Raw genomic sequence first — 19,677 nt, 5'->3', positions numbered from 1 at the left:
ACAATTTCATGGGGTTGGCAGAAAAATTTGAAAAAATTTTTTTTTTTGCATTTTCAGGCAAATTCAAAATTTTCAACCTCTACGAAATCCGCGAACATTGGTTGGAATGAATTCAAATTTGGTGTGCGTCATTTTTTAAGGCAACCTAACGATTTAATCAAGTAACCCGCAAGATTCCGGAAAAAAGGTTATTTTTGAACCGCCCTAATGCACAGTGCACACTGAATGAAACGTAAAGAAGAAAGTATAGAAAAAATTGTCCACCTCTGCGTGGAAGAACAGTCCGAGCAGTGACGCAGCCAGGGGTATTCTTGTATACAACTGGGCTGGTTAGCAAGACGCCTACTGTCACCCTGTGCACTGCCGTCGGTGCGAGTGACGTCAGTTAAACTCTCAGCTCGGCAGCAGGACGTTTCATTTATTGAAATTTTTATCACAAGATTGCGATATGATGAAAAGATGGCAGGTGTCGAAAGGATTTGGAGCGGCCTTTTAATCAGACACCCAGATCATTACAATACAAGAGGCTGGCATTGTCGCTGGGGAGTTAGCGTAGTGGTGACGAAGTAGTTGATCGGCACCCTCTTATCTGGTGGTCTCTACTCCCTGACGAAGTTTCGGATCACTCAAGCAGGCTTTGCTCTGCTTCAAAGAAGAATGTATCTTTTATCTCTCCGGACATGTCACAAATATACGTCTACAACTATACGAATGGTATTATTTGACATGGGAATCGTTTTCAATGTTCCGCGGCTTTTGTCCCTAAATTTTTTTAAAAGTTCTAGTGCAGGCCGGAAAAAAACTTTCTCTGCTTCGGTGCGAGGTTCTGAATTTTCAGCTATTACCTCTGCTGCCACATAAGGAGCATGTTGCGATCTCGTTTAAAAGTCGGGCCGCGCTTAATTTCGTAAGATTTGCTTGTCAGTAAAGTCTGCCCACTACCGCGTGGCAGACTTGGACAACTAGATAATTCTAGTCGTCTAATATCACTAAATTATAGCGAAATGCGAGTAATCTAATTCTAATCTAATTTGTGAAATGTTTCTGTGCTCTAATTCTAATCTAATTTGTGAAATGTGTCTATGCTCTAATTCTAATCTAATTTGTGAAATGGTCCTAAGCTCTAATTCTAATCTAATTAATTGTTTTCCTGAAAATACCTCGTTGTCCCGGCATTTTGTAGCGAGTTAATATAGGCTTACCATATTTTGGAAATCTAAAAAGAGGACACTTTTTCAGAAATTTCAGACTTGAAAAACCGGAGAACAATTCTCGAAAACCGGTGAATTTTTCCCACTTTGTGACCGGTTGACTGAAATGAAAAAAAAAAGGTCAACTTTCCGTTCACAGCTCAAAATACCGTTTTTTTTCTCCGCATTGTTAGGTGGATGGCTAAAAAAAAAAGGTCGTCTTTTCGCTCACAGCTAAAATCACCGTTTTTCACTCCGAAATACCCGCCGGAGCTTCACTTCTGTGCTAATTTGCGGTACATCACTAGCAATTTGCCCTGAATCTGACCTAAATTTTCAAAAAAGAGGACAAAAGGGCGTCCTCCGAGGACACTATCAAAAAAGTCAAAAAAAGAGGACAAATCCTCTTAAAAGGGGACGTATGGTAAGCCTAGTTAATAAGAATATGCCTCTCGCACAGGGAAATCTAGTGCCAACTGCCATGCCGCCATAGCATTACTTACAGTACACAGTACGTACGATCGTAGTAGTAATTGTGACTAATAATAATTAACCATGTGTTAGTGCGCTAGTGCGGAATAGTGTTGTTGGGCACAGGCAAATAGTTTTTTGATTATTATTATTAAATCAATTTCATAATTTCACAATGCTTTACTTCGCGTTATTCCAAAATCACAAATCAGATCGCCGGCCGCATGAGACCCGCGTCTTGGTGAACCCTGGTTACTGCAAAACGAGCCAAGCTTGGGGTACAGACCATTTTCATGCTTACGGGAACGCACTGTGATTTGATATGAACTGAACTTGATTTTTGTTGTATTCATTTCTCATATCAGAATTTCATTCACTTTCCAAGTTTTTGCGAATTCAGTAATTCTAATTCTAATCTAATCTGGAAAAAGCTGTGTAGCTCTAATTCTAATACTAATTTAATTTGGAAAAATTTTGTTGCTCTAATTCTAGTTCTAATCTAATTTGTAAAAAACTGTGTTGCTCTAATTCTAATTCTAATCTAATTTGGAAAAAACTGTGTAGCCCTAATTCTAATTCTAATCTAATTTGAAAAAGATGAAAATTTTCCAGTTGTCCAAGTCTGCCGCATTGTCGATGTGATTAACCGTCGCATCGAAGAGGCCAATCACGATCGCCTCTTACAAATGCAGAGGCTGGATGCCAAACGCATTTCCACGCAGATCGCGTAATACGTGTGAGGATAGCAATAGGGCCTACCTCAATAGTGCTACTTGAATTATAGCTCGAACAAACCGGGATAATAAGTTAATAACCTCAGCGGCGGAGAAATTTGTTAAATGATATAATTTGATCAACTTTACTTCTAAATTCGTCGCCTGTAACATAACGTTGCGACCGAGCCTATATTTTAACGGCAGTGCCGGCACGCTACCTAGCAATCGCAATGCAGAAGGCTATATGTTTGTAATCCGTATTTATATATGAACATCACTTCCAAAGGAGTTCGTTTTTCGCCGGTGATTAGGAAGACAACGAGGATTTGATAACCGCATTGTCAGTTGTCACTCAGGGCCACCATTTTTGCGAGCAATCCAAGTATCGTGAACACTGAATTTAGCCTTCAAGGCATGCGTCGGGTAAGCAATTTCGCGCTGGATATTGATTGCGCGCATGACAGCAATTTTGATTTGTCAAATGTACAAACTTACACATCGAGCCCGATTTAGATTATCGATTGTTCGTGCTCTAGATTAGAATTATTTTGCGTATAATATCAAAATTTCGAAGAACTCTCTCACGGCACCCGTGCGAGACGTAAATGCAGGGCCGTAACAGCACTTCGTCAGCCCCCCCCCAAACGTTGGTCTTGGGCCCCATAGGGTGATCAACCGAGCGTCTGGGGGGGGGGGGCTTCGAGTAGTAAAATACGATTTTCTCGAGTACTGAAATTACACGCTTCTCGCCACTGAAAGTTAATTTATCAACGAGAATTATAGTTTCGATACTAATTTTTACTGCTGAAGCATTGAAACCTTGATTGGCGGTATCGTAGCATACGAAACATATGGTATGTAGCTACGAAGGTTACTGGACGTAGCACTATTCCGAAGTCATGATTATCCCACACAGGACCGTAACTGCCGCACCCCAAACCCCCCAATTGGGGGGGGCCCGAGTTCGAAGGGGGCCCAAAATCATTTCGTGAATTAGCATAAATTATAAAGTATTTTTTCAAAATTTGTGCAGCTTTTTCAAAACTTTTTCGCGCTCCGCGCGATATCAAGTTATCAAATTTCTTTATTATTGGGTACTCTTCACCCAAGAAAAAATACGTAAGAAATGGGCATATCGGCGTTAGCTATTACCGCGCCACGACGCACCAAGATATAAAGTTTTAGGCCATGTAACATGCGACTCCAAGAAATGTGCCAGAATGATCGGCAGCGAAAAAAACCTTGGCCAAAAAGAACTGCGCTTATGCTGATACGTTTAGGTTTAATTGTCCATAGGCGCCTAAATGACCGACGCCGAATGTTCCTGTATTAGCAATCTGAACCTCACAAGATCAATACCATCCCACAGGGAAATATTATACGCCATTGAAGAAATACCAATTTGAAATCGTGTCCGTCTTTTAGCTTAGTACATTTATGCTATTATATATTTTTTGATATAGCGGAGGTCACGAAATAGCATCATGTTACGAATTCATACCAACGGGTCCGTCCGACTGAAGATAGTTAATTAGCCTATTATTTACGGGCCCTACAGTTTCCAAGACACCTCACTTAGCTCTACCGGTAAATCTGATAACGCGAGCAGAGAGGACAAGAAATTGATAGCAATATATATGCAATTCCCACAACATGTCACCAAGTGGAATGAAATCGGTATGGTCGAAAAAATACCAAAGTATATCATTTATGAGATGGATAAAATGCATTATATTCTTTGTGGGGGCATAAATGGTACATATTTGAACTGGTCCGTGGACATATGAGCATGCGACATTACAGCATGCGACACTTCGGCATGCGACAATTTGGCATGTGGGTTAAATTACGGGTTAGGGGTAGGTTAGGTTAGGTTTATGGTTGTGTTAGGGTTAGGGTTAGGGTTTAGGTTAGGTTAGGCTAGGTTAGGTTAGGTTAGGCTATGTTTCGGGTAAGTTTTTGGGTTATACAGTTACATGCTGAAGTGACGCATGCTGATGTGTTCCATGCTGAACTGTCGTTTTCCATTGTGTCGCATGCTCATATGTCGGGCAACCATTTGAACTTTAACGTATTACATTCTTTTATGACGTCATAACGAGTGATACTCGACTCGACGCATATTACGTAATTCAGAATCGAATCACTCATGTACTCGATTTTGCCCAGCCCTACCTATGAACTTGAACATGAACAATTGAACATTGAACATGCTCGAGATTTGCTGTCTTGAGGGATTATTTAATGGAATTATCAAATATCTCCTATGAAAAAATTGAACCTTTATTACGCATGTGGTGGATAATATAAGCATTTTTCAATCTACTCAGAATTGCTTCACGGACCAGATGAAATCGTCTACTGGCAATTTGAATGCTTGAATGATTTGATGTACCAAACATTTCGACTTGTTTTAAAGGTACCACTATATATAGTGATAAAAATAATCATAAATCGAACAGAAATATTTTTGCAACTCAAAACTTCAATTCGTATCCTGCACCCACGGGTGTGTGCCCCGACAGTATGCCCTCACCTACTATGTCTACTTATTTCAAGGCATAGGATTTATGAATACCGCCTTTGCATCATTATCGATGGTGTGTCAGAACAGCTGCGATGAGAAATAAGACGCGTCGCACGAGGACGATCGCGCAAGAACATAGTAGAAACTTCTGTGAACAGTTGGCTATCGTTTTTCATACGCTGCGACACTTGAAGATGCCTGCTAATTGGTAGTTATGATCTTATGCAGAGACGAGCATGTTCTTCTTGCTCCGATGAATAGTAACGCTACGTGACATTATCCAGATGTCTCCCGCGATGAAAAAGCACAGGATGGATAGAATTTCTCCAGATATCATACTCGCTACGTGAATTACGCCATACTATTCAGAAAGAAGTGGGTGCATGACTCAGACTTTAGCCGTCTCTCCTCTTCTCCGTGTATAGCAGTATTGCGGTGTTTCTGAAGAGGTTCTTTGAGGTACAAAACATCAAGACTCAATTGAATAATATATTCATATTCAAATAAACCCAATATTTTCCATGTATTATTTCGACGCACGTGCATTTTGCGTGAATTTTTGACGGACACGCGTCGACTGAGAGAGTCTTTATTTTCATCCAACCAAAATACGTCGATTGAACGTAAACAAATCGAAACGGAAGTCCGTTACCTGAAATGTTTGAGGTTCAATAAATGTACAATAAATGATTGAGTTGATTCGAGTTAATTTCAAATGGATAGATGAGATCCATATATGGATGAAAACAACTATCAGCTGTTGAAATCACGTGACCCACAATTAGCGTAGTGGAAAGGGCTAAAACCACTGAGCAATATAAACAAGTCTAGTTTTCCGAAGTTCTGAGATTGCAGCAAAATAATGGAAGAATACAACGTTACTGGTTTTGCAAGCTTCATGGCTAAGGTCGAGGAGTTGGAAAAGGCCAAGAAGGAAGTTTATTGCTTATTTTCCGGCACGAAAGACGCCAACGGACACAGCTGGTGTCCCGACTGTGTCACAGCAGAACCGGTAGTGCGAAGTTGCTTGAAAAATATGCCGCCGGAAGCCGTGTTCTTGTATTGTCAAGTCGGCGACCGAGCTTACTGGAAAGATAAGTCGAACGAATTTCGCACCAACCCCAAATTAAAGCTGACAGGCGTCCCTACGCTTATGAAATGGGGTTCGCCGAATCAAAAATTGGTTGAAGCAAATCTATTTGCTCCTGACATGATAAACATGATGTTTGAAGATTGAAATTTTACTGCAAATTTGAGATGATGCAATTTTCGTGAATCTGATAATACTTGTTACTTGTGCTGATATTTTGATATCCTTGAGTTCTGAAAACGTCTCGTTTGTTTATGAATCTGTATGATACCCATATTTTGTAGGCCTGTTATTAATTGTGCTGTGTGTATCATTGTCTAACGGTGTTAAATTTCCGATGTTATTTTGCTTGACTGTGTTTAATACATCCTTTGATTATGTTGACCATACAAATAAACTGTATTTGCCAGCAACCTTATTGCCAAATCTGTTTTCATCAGCATTCCAGCTCCCAGAAATTCATTAGGTGATATTCAAAATTAGGCCTATATTATTAAAATCTCGGACATGACTACCAAAGGGCCATCTGAGTTGAAGGAACTCGGTAACTCTCATTTCAAAAGTGAGGAATACAAGCTTGCGCTGCAGATGTACAAAGATGCTCTTTCTCGTGCGGAGAAAAAATTGGAAAAGCTGGCGTTGCACAAGAACATGGCCGCTTGTCACCTGAAAATGGTAATTTCATGACATTGATTGTGACCCTGATATCTGGATCAAGTCGAGATTGTATCTATTCAAGACAGAATTGCACAAACTACGAAGCTTGTTAGTAAATAGTCAACCAACTACTAGTTTTTTTTTGAGTCGTTCTAGGTCTAGTTCTAGTTGTGCGTTTCAAAAATAAGTTAGTTGTAGATCAATTGGAAAACGTGTGCCATCATCATTTGGCGTTAATCGTGATACCGGTGTTCTGTTGTGTGATGTTATTGCAGCCATTGCTAGCTCGGAGTCGTCGCTACTAACAGTGGCGTGTCTAGGGAGTTGTTTTTGTGGTTCGAAACCCTGCCCATTTCAGTCTCTGAACCCCGTCCTTTTTAAATGACGATTCTATCATCAATATTTCTTAGCTCATTTAAAATTTCAGAATTGAATCCACGTAATTGTGTTTTAGATACTGTAGTTAATTGCGGATTTTTAAAGATTGATAGTTCTAGTTCTAGTTGTGAGTTTCAAAAAGTGAGTGTTTCTAGTTGTAGTTGCTGGTTGCAAAAAAGGGGGTAGTTCTAGTTGTAGTTGTGAGTCTTAAAAAGCGAATAGTTTTAGTTCTAGTTTTAGTTACCGTACCCATTTTGAAAATCCAGTGGTTTGTTCAAGTCTTGTTCTTTCCTGTGAAGCCACGAATTCAACTGGTAGCCCACAATAATGTGTTAGGCTATTGAATGGTATATTCATATTCATAATGGAATGAACCCGAATATTCGATCGTAAATTGAAGTTCTGTACCTCCAAGAAGCTCTTCAAATAATTCAACTTCAACAAACTATCGCTACAGTTGATCTTCATTTTTAGAAAGACTTCAAAAGTGCCTTGTCAGAATCTACTAATGGTGAGTCATTCATACAATTTTATCAAAGTCATTTTGTGGTGGTATCGTGTATTTCTGTTGTATTTTTTTGCCAGCCTTGAATCTCGACGCTTCCGATACGAAGGCTCTGTATCGCCGCGTGCAAGCCTTGGAAAATCTCGGCCAATTGAACGCGGCTTACGTCGACGCCAGGAGACTCGTTCAAATGGAGCCTAAGAACAAAATATTTTCTCAAGTCTGCGGCAACTTAAGAGATATGATGGAAGTCAAGGTGCCTATTTTTACAGATCATATTTTTTAAGATGTTTTATTCATCATAGGCCTATCCTATACAACGCTACCAGTGGTCACTAGTGAAGTACCTTTACTTTTCAAAGTGCTCAATGCAGGTTGTGCCTACTTACTTTTGTAGCCCATACTTGTTTCTTTCTACACTACTTGAGTGGTTATGATTTTTGAATACTACTTTAGTTTTCTGTTTTTTAGGCAAAGCTTATCCCAGGATAGGGTTGCTATACGTCCGGAATTTCCCAGACATGTCCGGAATTTCACTGAAAAATCTGCGTCCGGGAGGAATTTCTAAAATATGCCTAAATGTCCGGGATTTTGAAGGCTTGAAACAGGCTCAAAAGTTTTCCGTATATCAACATAAACAATATTATTTTCAAGCTGAGTTATGCTCTTCAAAACTCTTCTTCGCGTCGCGCGCGAGTTAATGCAACGTATATTGATATTAGTATATGGGCACCAGGCACCACCCTCGTCAAACAATTTATATAAAAATAAATATATATGACCATCATCTACTGAAATAAGTCTGATTGTAATCGCAATTATAAGCTAACGGTATATTCCTAGAGTTGGTTAAGGCCGATTGGATGCTTCAGTCACAGACAGTGGTTCCAAATCTTGGGGTCGTTTGCCTTTATCTGGGGATCGCGATGACTTTAGACGTAATCAGCTTCCTAGACCGTGAGTAAGCTTGGGCAACCTGAATTTTTATTAGTAATCAGCTTATCAAGTTTTGAGCTTTGCCACGGAACATTTTCGAGTTGGAAATGAGGTCGCGACCATGAAAGGTTGGAAATCACCGGATGTGCAACCTGCTGGTGCATTTTACAGTAGCTTAATATATGGAGGAATCAATATTATTGTCTGAATTCATACATAAAATTCAACAGCCAAATGCATATAGTAAGTGCACAACAAGTTACCTCGACTACCCTATGTTGGGCCCAAGATCGGTGCTCTTTTGGGCGGAAGGGGGCGGAAAAAATGTTGTTTTGGACCTGATTAAAACACATAAGCAGATAGCCGCACCGACCTAACAGTATAGCAGGGCTGTCAAACACAATCCTGACAGACAGTCCAGACACGGCCCGCCAGACGATTTCATCCAGCCCGTGAAGGAATCTATTGCAGACCCTAGCAAGTAGCAATCACCAGAGCTCACATTACAGATGGCCCAATTCATGACCTATGTTCCACTCCATTCCTGTACAGTGTATCACAGTCGATGGGCAATGCTTTGCTAGTGTGACGTCATATTGACGGACAATATGTTACACCTCATTTTAAAATCCGCTAGTGGGTGCTAAAGGGTGTCCGGAATTTGCTTCACAAAAATATGGTAACCCTATCCTAGGATAGGCTACTTTTATACTTACTTGTAAATCTCCATTGGTACTTGTGCACGGGTAGATAATCACAACTGATGACGTTACTTCTACTTGAGTACAAAAGATTACCAGCTCTGAACACTGCCTATTTATTTGGTCAATAGCCGTTACTCTTTATGTAGCTTCAACCATCATATATTTGTGTTTAATTAGTTATATTTATTACAAAATTTGACTCAGTGGGGTCAGGGGCAGTCAAGGGTGAGCCTTTCGAGGTGGGGTATTCTAATAAATCTAATTTTCCTGCAAATTTTTCTTTGTTCTTATTTTTATTGTGGCTGCGTGGGAAAAACAAACGATTGTTGATATACAATGTTCTTTTCGATTTCCTACTATTTACTGACGATTACCCCCGACGAGTGTCGGCTCAAAATATTTTAGTTTATTTAATGTGATAATATTATTCAATCATCTAATACTAATAATATTCATTTTATATCGCATTCCTTTCATGAACTGCATTTCGTGTAGGCCCTCTGCATCCAATAAAACTTTTTGCGTCTGGTAACATTTGAATTCCGTGATTAGATTTTTACGATGATAAATAAACCCTCTCTCTCTCTCTTTCACTATTGATTTCGAGTGTACTTGTTGTGGATGTGACATATTTTAACGTCAGATGTTCGCGGAGCGGTCGACCGAGAATCGGGTGAACCAAATGTTCAAGATTTTGTTCGACTCCTCGTTGGAGGACGCCGACAAGAAACGGAAAGCCGCGGAAAATCTCGTGTTCCTCTCTCGAGACGAAGCCGGGGCTGAAAGGATATTCCGAGAAGGGGGGCCCGCTGCGTTGTCGGACCTGGTCGATTCGAAAAGCATGGACGTGAAGCTGGCGGCAATGCGTACGGTGTTGGGGATCTGTAGCGGACATCAGGCCCGGGTATTAATCTTGCGTTTCCGGGTACTTAGCAGAGTTTGATAATTACAAAATGTTCATCTTTTCTAAATTAGATTAGAATAAGAATTATAGCTACACAGTTTTTATACAAATTAGATTCAAATTGGGATTACTGAATTTTTAAAAACTTGACGATTCAATCTAATTCTGACCTTGAGAGGAATCCAACTAAAATCAAGCTCACTTCATATCAAAGCAGAGTTGATTCCCATAAGCTTGAGGATGGAAAATATCTCAATGCCAAGCTTGGTTTGTTCCGCATCACACAGTTCTGTAATGTTTGAGAAAAACTAGAAATTAGATTAGTATTAAATGAGATCATAGAAACATTTCACAAATTAGAGTAGAATTAGATTACTGTTCTACCGCCCACCGCCGTAAAGACTATTTTTTTCAAATTCAAAATCTTACACCATATAATTTGACTTGTACATGCTGCGATTGTGAAGCAGTTGCCAGGCATCTTATTTTTTTACAACCTAACAATATCCCGAAGTAGCCAGTGAAATTTGGAAATTTTTAATTTTTTATGAGAAATCTAAGATTTTCCACGCCTAGAACTGCGCTTGGAATTGAGCCAAATTTGATGTGGCGTTTTTTAGCCAACAACAATTTTGTCAAAGTCGGTTGTGAGCAATGTGTAGTCTATACGTTGATTCTTTTCTATTTAATTTATTTTTAATCAGTTCGGTGATATCTCGTTGTGTGTCGCACAGTAAAACCTGTACGGTATCTAAAGTGGTTCACGAATAGTATCATGATCTGAAAAGTGCAAATATGTAACTTTTACGCGACCGCAAAGAATATAATACTGGTTCTGCATCACATTCAAGATGATTTTGTATTTTTTAATCCTTGCCTATTTTATTGCACTTTGTGACAATGCTGTGCGTTGATCACGACTTCACAGATATGGCATTTACAAATACGTGCATAGATTTGTAATACATATTTCGTACGCTGCGGTACGAACAATCAAGGTTTACGACCTTCCACAGTGAAAAATAGTATTGAAACTATAATTCTCGTAGATAAATTAGCTCTTAGTGTCAAGGGCTGTATAATTTCAGTACTCATCTCCCGCTCAGTACTCAAATCATCAGATTTGAGTTCTAGGATCATTGTGTCCAGCCCTGGTCGCGAACTGAAAAAGGTTGGGACCCATGTCCTCTACGGTCTGCGCGTGTGTCTTACGCGATCCTCTGATGTTTCAGTCTCTGGTGATTCTTCGCGAGATCGGCGTGGAAAAGTTTTGCGATGGCATGGGACGTCTCGACGGCACGTCAGATCTATCCACGGCGTCGATGCAAGTATTGCAGGCAATCATCGACGCTTTACAGGGTGAAGATAAACGCGAGCACAGAGGACAAGAAAACGCCGTGCGCGCTGGTAAGGGAGTTGCGTCTTTAGTAGGGCTAAGTACAATGAATTGAGTACTCCAATCTGAATCGAGAATGGTAGTACCAGTAAGGGGTAATTTATCAACGCCAATAAAGTTTAAATATTATTTTCTACTGTGGAAGCCTTGAAACCGCGATTGGTCGTATCACAGCATTCAAAATATGTAGTTCGAATCTACGCATGTAACTGGAAATCACATATCTGTGAAGTCGTGATCAAACCACAGCATTGTCACAAAGTACAGCAAAGTAGGCATGGTAAAATATCTCCAACAAAATGTTTATATCTTATTTTAACATACAATTGAATAGTATGCTCCTATTGAAATGAACCCGAATATTTTCGGCTGACATTCGTCAGCGGTAATCGTCAGCAACTAGCAGAGAATTGGAAAGAACATTGTATATCTACTAGTTGCTGACGATTACCCCTGACGAGTGTCAGCCGAAAATATTCGGGTTCATTTCAATACGAATACACTATTCAATTGCACATTGAAGTTCTGTACCTCCATGAAGCTCTTCAAATACTTCTCGTTTTAGTTCTGATCTAATTTCTAATTTTTCCGAAAATGCTGCAGAAAAACTGTGCCAAGCTTGGTGTACGGTCATTTGCATTCTTATGATTGTGAGAATTAACTCTAATTTGATATCAAGTGAACCAAATTTTGGCCGTTTCTTCCTCATACGGAATTGAAGGCAATTTCCCAGTTTTTGCACATTCAGCAATTCTAACTATTATTATAAATGTAAAATTCTAATGTAACCTGGAAAAAATGTGTAGTTATTGTAACTCTAATTGTAATATAATTTGAAAAAAAACTGGAGCTATAATTTTAATTCTAGTGTAATTTGGAATGACTGTACATTTTCTAGGTATACTTTGTTGAAAGTGTAGCTTCAAAAAAAAATTTGTTCCAGATTTCACAAAAGACCTTCTCGGAATCATGATCGCGCTCCAAAAAATGCTGATAAACATCGAAGTGTCCGCGGACGGGCGAGACAACTGCATATCTCTCATTGCGAAAAATATACCGCGAAGAGAAATGTCTCGAGGCACTGACGTGAGGACTAACAAATTTGTGGAGATAGGGGGCGTCACCGCGCTGTTGAACGTGGCCAGTTACGGGCATCATTTGAAGATATCTCCGTTCCGTATGACCGAGAATACAAGGTTGAATTGTTCTGTGGCTCTGTCGAAACTTTACGATGACTTGGGCGGCGATAAAGCTCGCGAATCGTGGAATGAGACTGTGATGAAATATGTCAGGTACATATTTTATGTTTTCAGTGTTAATCGTGTTAATAGTGTTGCTTAAAAAGAATGCTGCGCTTCAAATTTGGCTTGATTCCGACCTGGAGTAACAGAGCAAGCAAAACATATCAAACTTTTTTTTCAATTTTACTGTCGACACCATGAAATTGTTGAGTTCGTTTTACTTCCTCACTGACCACCTACTCTACTAATATCAATTTTGAATTTGCAGCGGGCTGTTTGGAGAAGGCAACATGACGGCCAACATGCGAGCGCTCTCCGTCGTCACTTGCTTGCTTCAAGGGCCATTTGACTGCGGGTATAAAGTGCTCGGGATAAAAGGGGTGATGGAAACCATGGTCGCCATGAGCGGCGCGGACGAGGAACCGGCCCAGGTACTTATTGCTGGGGCTGCGCATGATGATTGAAGCACTCAAATCTGAATAGGATATTTATTCCAAAGATTTGAGTCGAGCAGTTCTTCTTTTGATTGTACTTTCCACTGTGGCAGCCTTGAAACCTCGATTGGTCGGAACGCAACCAGAGTTTACAAAGTATCAATCCAACTTGTAGCTTCTTTTGAAATAGGGAGCATATTTAGTTCTAGTTCTAGTCGCTTCTTTTGAATTTAAGCCGCTAGTTCTAGTTCCATGCATTGAAAAAAAGAGTAGTTCTAGTTCCAGTTTCATTTGAAAAGTAGTTCTAATTCTAATTGCGACTATTGAAAAGCAAGTAAACGTAGTTCTAGTTGCAATTTTCGAACTAGGCTGAGACTTTGTTTTGTGCAGATTGCCGCGATCGAGGCCGTGATTAGCTCATCTTCAAAAAAGAACCGCGCCTTGTTTGTTATCGAGAACGGCGTCACCCTCTTGAAGGAATTGTACAAATCTGCGGGCGCTTCGGACGCAGTGAAAGTCAGGGCGCTGGTCGGTCTTTGCAAACTAGGTTCTTCTCACGGGACTGATGTCAGCATGAAGTCGTTTGCGGACGGCTCTACGGAAAAGCTGGCCCGACAGTGCAAAAAGTGAGTTTTCATGACATTTTTTGACATATTTTTGAGATGATTGCTAGACATCTTCACAAGATATTCTGTGATTTTTGGATGATTTTAAGATATTTTGAGAATGGTTTTTCGTAACATTGTTGAGATTTATTATTTTCAGCTGCTTTTCAGTTCTTTTCATGAAATTTTATGAGTGTTAAAGATATTTGCGAGAGGATTTTAAGATGATTTTGGGGCCTTTTCGTGAGTTTATTAATTTTTTTTTGATTTTGATTGCATAGTCATTTCATTCGAGATTTTGAGACGTTTACATAATATTTTATGAGATTGATGTTTTTGAGCTGATTTTGAAATGTTTCGAGATTTATCAAGATTTTTCAGTTGATCTTGAGACATTTTCATGAGATTTCGCCTGCCCATACAAAACTCTTCATTGCGATAGGTTCTTAACGAATTCTTCGAAAAATTTTGATGTCCGGAAGTGGGCCGCAGAAGGATTGTCGTACCTGACGCTAGACGCAGATGTCAAGGAACTGCTTTGCGATGACTCGGCCGCTTTGGAGGTCTGTAGCTTACAATAGTATCATTATGATATGATGGGGTGAAAGTACTCATGTAGAAGTAGAAGTAACGCTGTAAAGTTTTATTCGTGTAGTGCTTTGATGAACCATTCATTTTCAGTCTCTCTTTGATTTGTCATTGACGAAAGACAAGACCGTTACTTACGGCGTGGTGACGTGTCTGGTCAACATCACAAACACCTACGACAAAGGGGAGGAAGTGTCGCCAGAGATGATCGAGCTGGCCAAATACGCAAAGCATCACATTCCCGAGGAGCACGAAAAGGTGAGATTTGACAGCACTTCAGGAAATTCGAGCTGGATAGCTTGTATATTGAATTTTTCTCGCCCAGGGTTGTAACCAAGTCTAAAGGTTCCGAGTCGCAAGTCAATCTCACTTTTATAGTTTTGACTCTAGTCAATGTGTTGCAGGATAAACGTAAATTTGTGGTGGCGCGTGTCAAGAAACTGGTCAACGCCGGAATGCTGCCTGCTCTCGTGTCATTGGCAAACACGGATGTCGCCATCTTGACCGACACGCTCAAAGAGATGATTTGCAGGTACGTTGTTGTAGTCTATTTCAGTCAACTGGAGAATTTTCAGCTCTTTCCAATTCAATTAGATTTCGAATTAAAAAGAAATATAATAAAAATCAAGTTATGAAATGATAGTTCCTTCTCACAAGAATGGCAAATGGCCGTACAGCAAGCTTGGCTCGTTTCCGCACGATACATTTCTCCTGTGACATTTCAGGAAAACCAGAAAGTAGATAAGAATTAAAATGAGTTATATCGGACAAGCTCACCGTCTTTTCACTCTTAATTATTCTAATTGGCAGGGTTGTAACCAAGTCGCAAGCTTCCGAGTCGCAAGTCAATCTCACTTTTATAGTTTTGACTCGAGTCGAGTCATTTTCGATTCACGACCGATTCAAGTCAATGAGTAGAGGGTTGAGTCTGAGTCAAAGTGTTGTGACTCGAGTCGAGTCCAAGTCATTATGTTCGCTGTTCAGAGTCGAGTGATGACTCGAGTCATTACAACCCTGCAAATTAGACTACTGGAATTATCTAGTTGTCCAAGTCTGGCCTTATTCTGCTCTCGTAAATCGCATATTTTCGCAAAACTTGTATTCAGAGTCTTCTTGGCGGGTGTGGAGAACGAGGAACATCGGGGTAAAGCTGTTGCGGCGGGGACAGGAAAAGTCTTGCTACCTTTTACAAAGGAGGGTACGGTCAACGGAAAACGATTTGCAGCTCACGCCATCGCTAAACTACTAATCACACAGAATCCGGTGATGGCGTTTCCAGGACAACGGGTGAGGAATCGTGCCCAATGAGGGGCAATGAACATTATTATTGATTTGGAAAACGGAAATGTGTACCTTTTATGCGACCACAAAGAATGTAAAACCAGCCCTACATCATATTAAAGATTATTTGGTATTTCTTCATTGCACTTTCTGACAGTGCTGTGGGTTGATTACGACTTTACAGATATGTTTTGTGTGATGCAATACGACCAATTGAGTTTTACAGCTTTCCGCAATCGAAAATACTATCCAAACTTTAATTCTTGTTGATAAAGCAACTCTTGGTGGCGAAGAAGGTATAATTCCGGCACTCGAACTAGAATTAATACTCGATTCAGATCGAGTACTCAAATCATTGTACTCGGCCCGAGTAGGAAGGCAAAGTGGATATGTCAGCTCGTGGCTCGTTGATCTCAAACAAAGCATCGTTTGTTTTCAGTCGTTGGAATGCGTGAAGGCGATGAAGGTGTTGCTTCACCCTGAATGTTCAGCTCTTCAGAATTTCGAAGCCCTCATGGCGTTGACAAACTTGGCGGCCATGGACGACACGCACAGGTTTCTATAACCATAACCATATTTTTAAAATTAGATTACAATCAGAATGATAGCTACACATTTTTTCAAATTAGATTAGAGTTATGGCGAATAAGTTTGTTGAATACTTGAAAATAGAATTCCATTCCGAATTAGAAAGAAATACGACAAAAATCAAGTTCGTAACAAATCAGATTTCATTTTCATAAACACGAGAATAGCAAATGCCTGTACACCAAGCCTGGCTCGTTTCGCACTGTACAGTTCTCCAGTATCATTTTCAGGAAGAGCTGACAATGTATTAGAATTAAAATGAGCATAGAAACGTTTGGCAATATCATGATTACTGACATTTCACTAGAATAATGTAGATGTTCGAGTCTATCTCACGGACACACAAATTTGTTCTCGTGTTTAGACGGCGAATGATTCACGCGAAACTGATCTACGACATTGAGTCGCATATGTTCGAGGAACACGAGATGATCAGAAGGGCCGCGACTGAGGTTGTATGCAACATGTGCATCAATTCTGAGGTAACATTAGAAATGTAATAATTAGGACGATCCGTTTTTGACACAAAAAATGAAACATTTTGACCCACCAACTGGAAAATTTTGACATTTGTTGGGATTAAAAATATTGACTTATCAAGAACTTGTCAAGAATTTATAATGTTATACTTTTCTACAAATGCCGAATTCACTGCGAAATCAATTTTCTACTTCCATTCTGACTTACCACAGTATCAAGACTTGGTGTGTCAAGACGGGAACGACCGGCTGAAAATGCTTCTGCTTCTGTTAGCGGAGGAAGATGAAAAAACTCGATTCGCGGCCGCCTCTGCGCTGGCTATACTCACGTCAAACAACGCGGACATTTGCAAGAAAATACGGACGAGAGTACGTTGAATTAATCTCAAGATTCTCAAGTTGAAGTAGAAGCAGGGCTGTGACTAGGGCAGGGGTGTCAAACATAAGACCCGCCAGACGATTTTATCCGGCCCGCGAAGCAATTCTGAGTATAGATTAAAAAATTCTTGTATTATCCAGCACATTAGTAGCAACTGTTGAGATGTTTTGCAGGAAATACTTCCTTCAAATATTGCACCAAGGCAGCAAATGCTGAGCATGTTCAGTTGTTCATAGACCGCATTATAACCGCCCGGTTTCACTCCAGTCACCATTAGGCACAATTCGGTGACGTTGACACCCCATTTCCACAAGGCAAAAATCGCACAATGAGTTCAGAGTTCTTCGGTAAAATGGACCAAAACGTAGGTATTCACAGGAGCGGAAGTGCGAATTCGGAACCGTTATATGCAGTTCATATGAAAAATATCTTAGCTGCACAAATAAGTAATTGAAATGGCTATGGTCGCACTGCTGTCACTTCCGACCCAACATGTCCCCGGACTTGAGAGAAACCCGGTTGTTCGCACCTTAATAATAGTAAACCAAATACCGACGTCAGCGTTTACAGTTAAATATCTTCGATTCCTCACGACGCATGCGCAGGGATAACGCCAGATTACGATTGAAGCAATTGAGCTTTATCGTAGAAATATGCCAAGTTATATCGTCGTTAGCGCCACTATTTTATCGGTTCTTAACTGTATTCAACCGGAAAATCGTCGTATTTTGCCTTCGTTTCTAGTGGCTGGAAATGAGCGAAAATTTTTTTTTTAAACAACTTTGACAATTTCATGCATTTCATAGTAAAACTCCTGTGCGTTCACATCTACCAGTTGGAATCGAGTCAAATTTGGTGTGCAGCGTTTTTAGGCAGCCTCACAATTTATTTATTTAAAAGTTATTTTTGAAGAACCCTACCTGCCTGTGCATTCTTGAAACACTTTTTTCAGACGGAGTCTTGGATCGAGAAGATATCGATGACATGCGTGTGCGATAACACGATGCTCGCACTCCGTGGCGTCGTCTGCGTGAGGAATATCGTCGCCAATTGCAAGCTGTCGGCAGAAGCGATTGTTGGAAGGTGGGTGGAGTTCAAAGCTGGATAATTGGAAAATGGTCAGCTTTGCCAGATTAGATTGGGATTTGAAGTATAACTACATCGTGTTTTTCAATTAGATCACAATTAGAATGATGACTACAAATTTTTCCAAATTAGATTATAATTGAAGTGATAGCTGAATCTATTTTTCAAAAATAGATTACAATCGGAGTTATAGCTACATATCTTCTTTGAAATTAGATAAGAATTACAAAGATAGCTACCGAGATTTTTCAAAAATGTTCGAATTGTGCAGTCCACAGTTTTTTCCAAACTAGATTAGAATTAGAGTTATAACTATTTTTTTTCAAATTACAATTATAATGATGATTACACAGTTCCTTTCTAAATTTCATTAAAATTAGATCAGAATTGGGATGATAGCTGTACAATTTTTCTATATTAGATTAGCATCACAATTACTGAATTTGCAGAAACTATGAAATTTAATTTAATTTCGAATCAGGAAGTGAGAGAACAGCAAATGTATGTACACCGAGCTTGCCTCGTTTCACACGATACATTTCCCTTGTAGCATTTTCAGGAAAAGCAGAAATTAGGTTGGAATTGAAATGAGAGAATCGAAACGTTTCACAAATTAGATCAGAATCTAATTACTAAATTAGACACCTAGAATTATTGATTCTGTTTCAGTGACATTCTGGAAATCCTGATGGCGTATTCTAAAGTCGGCAAGGACGAGAAACTCAAGACTGTCGCTACAGAAGCTTTGAAAATTCTGGCAGACGACAACTTCATTCAGCCCACATCGTGATAGGCAATGCATGGATGGCAAACAGACAGCTGAGCGTTATGGGAAAGACAGTGCACCTACGTTCCTGCAACCAAGTCGCATTCAACCCACTGTTGGGAACAAGCTACTACCGAGTCGAGTCATTGCATGTTATGACTTGAGTCAAGTCAGGTCACTTGAAGTTTGAAGGTTGCTCGAGCATGATGCAAGATCATTCGAGTACAGGTCGAGTTTTGAGGTGGTCAGTGACGAAATACTTCTACTTTTTCAAAGTACTCAAGTAGTTTTTGCCTACTTGCACTACTTTCTCAAGCGGTTATAAGTTTACAATACTTCGTCGCAGTTTTCATGCTTTTGGCAAAACTAGGCCTGGAATGGCTACTTTTTTACTCGTAAAACTTTGCTTCTACTTGTAATTGAGTAGAAATTTATGCCGGTCTACTTCTACTTGAGTGCCAACGATTACTACTATGACAACCTCTGATTGTGTTGCTATTTATTATGAATCGAGTACCGAATAAAGAGATAATTATGCATGCAGAAACGACTCACAAGTCAAGTGAGACTTTCGAGCTATGAGCAGTGGTGGCATTACGATTTTTTTGGGGGGTGAAGGTCATATCTACTATTGCATGGTTGCAAGGATAGACTACATCAAAACTAAGTACCGCTATTGCATGCAGAGACTTGATGATTATCGGGATAAGGGACTTTTCTAACAAATGCAGAGATTTGATGATAGACGAAAGAGGG

The 19,677-nt window shown here is 39.9% G+C and overlaps 2 protein-coding genes across 2 annotated transcripts; both read left to right on the top strand.

The window, feature by feature from the left end:
• The first annotated feature begins 5,555 nt into the window (after positions 1-5,555).
• On the top strand, positions 5,556-6,434 carry LOC145446438 (thioredoxin domain-containing protein 17-like). The gene has a single exon (XM_080324730.1). It carries the CDS (start codon positions 5,767-5,769, stop codon positions 6,139-6,141), a length of 375 nt encoding a protein of 124 aa, XP_080180856.1. The 5' UTR covers positions 5,556-5,766; the 3' UTR covers positions 6,142-6,434.
• A 65-nt stretch (positions 6,435-6,499) lies between these two features.
• LOC145446437 (protein unc-45 homolog B-like) lies at positions 6,500-19,468 on the top strand. Its single transcript, XM_080324728.1, has 17 exons — positions 6,500-6,669; positions 7,504-7,540; positions 7,615-7,790; positions 9,818-10,078; positions 11,311-11,485; positions 12,418-12,766; positions 12,984-13,146; positions 13,540-13,775; positions 14,197-14,317; positions 14,436-14,600; positions 14,747-14,874; positions 15,449-15,629; positions 16,063-16,178; positions 16,576-16,693; positions 16,904-17,059; positions 18,022-18,152; positions 18,825-19,468. Exons 1-17 carry the CDS (start codon positions 6,502-6,504, stop codon positions 18,943-18,945), a joined length of 2,802 nt encoding a protein of 933 aa, XP_080180854.1. The 5' UTR covers positions 6,500-6,501; the 3' UTR covers positions 18,946-19,468.
• The last annotated feature ends 209 nt before the right edge of the window (positions 19,469-19,677 follow it).

The sequence above is a fragment of the Botryllus schlosseri genome, chromosome 9 (assembly GCF_051294905.1).
Source record: "Botryllus schlosseri isolate E-star chromosome 9, Bs_hap1, whole genome shotgun sequence".
NCBI lineage: Eukaryota > Metazoa > Chordata > Ascidiacea > Stolidobranchia > Styelidae > Botryllus > Botryllus schlosseri.
Note: the sequence above shows the minus strand (reverse complement) of the source record. Positions and strands in the feature narration are given on the sequence as shown.

Coding starts and splice junctions, on each gene's coding strand:
- LOC145446438 (XM_080324730.1), top strand. CDS start 5,767: ATGGAAGAATACAACGTTACTGGTTTTGCAAGCTTCATGGCTAAGGTC.
- LOC145446437 (XM_080324728.1), top strand. CDS start 6,502: ATGACTACCAAAGGGCCATCTGAGTTGAAGGAACTCGGTAACTCTCAT. Junction 7,541..7,614: donor CTTGTCAGAATCTACTAATG/GTGAGTCATTCA, acceptor TTTTTTTGCCAG/CCTTGAATCTCGACGCTTCC. Junction 10,079..11,310: donor GTAGCGGACATCAGGCCCGG/GTATTAATCTTG, acceptor CTGATGTTTCAG/TCTCTGGTGATTCTTCGCGA.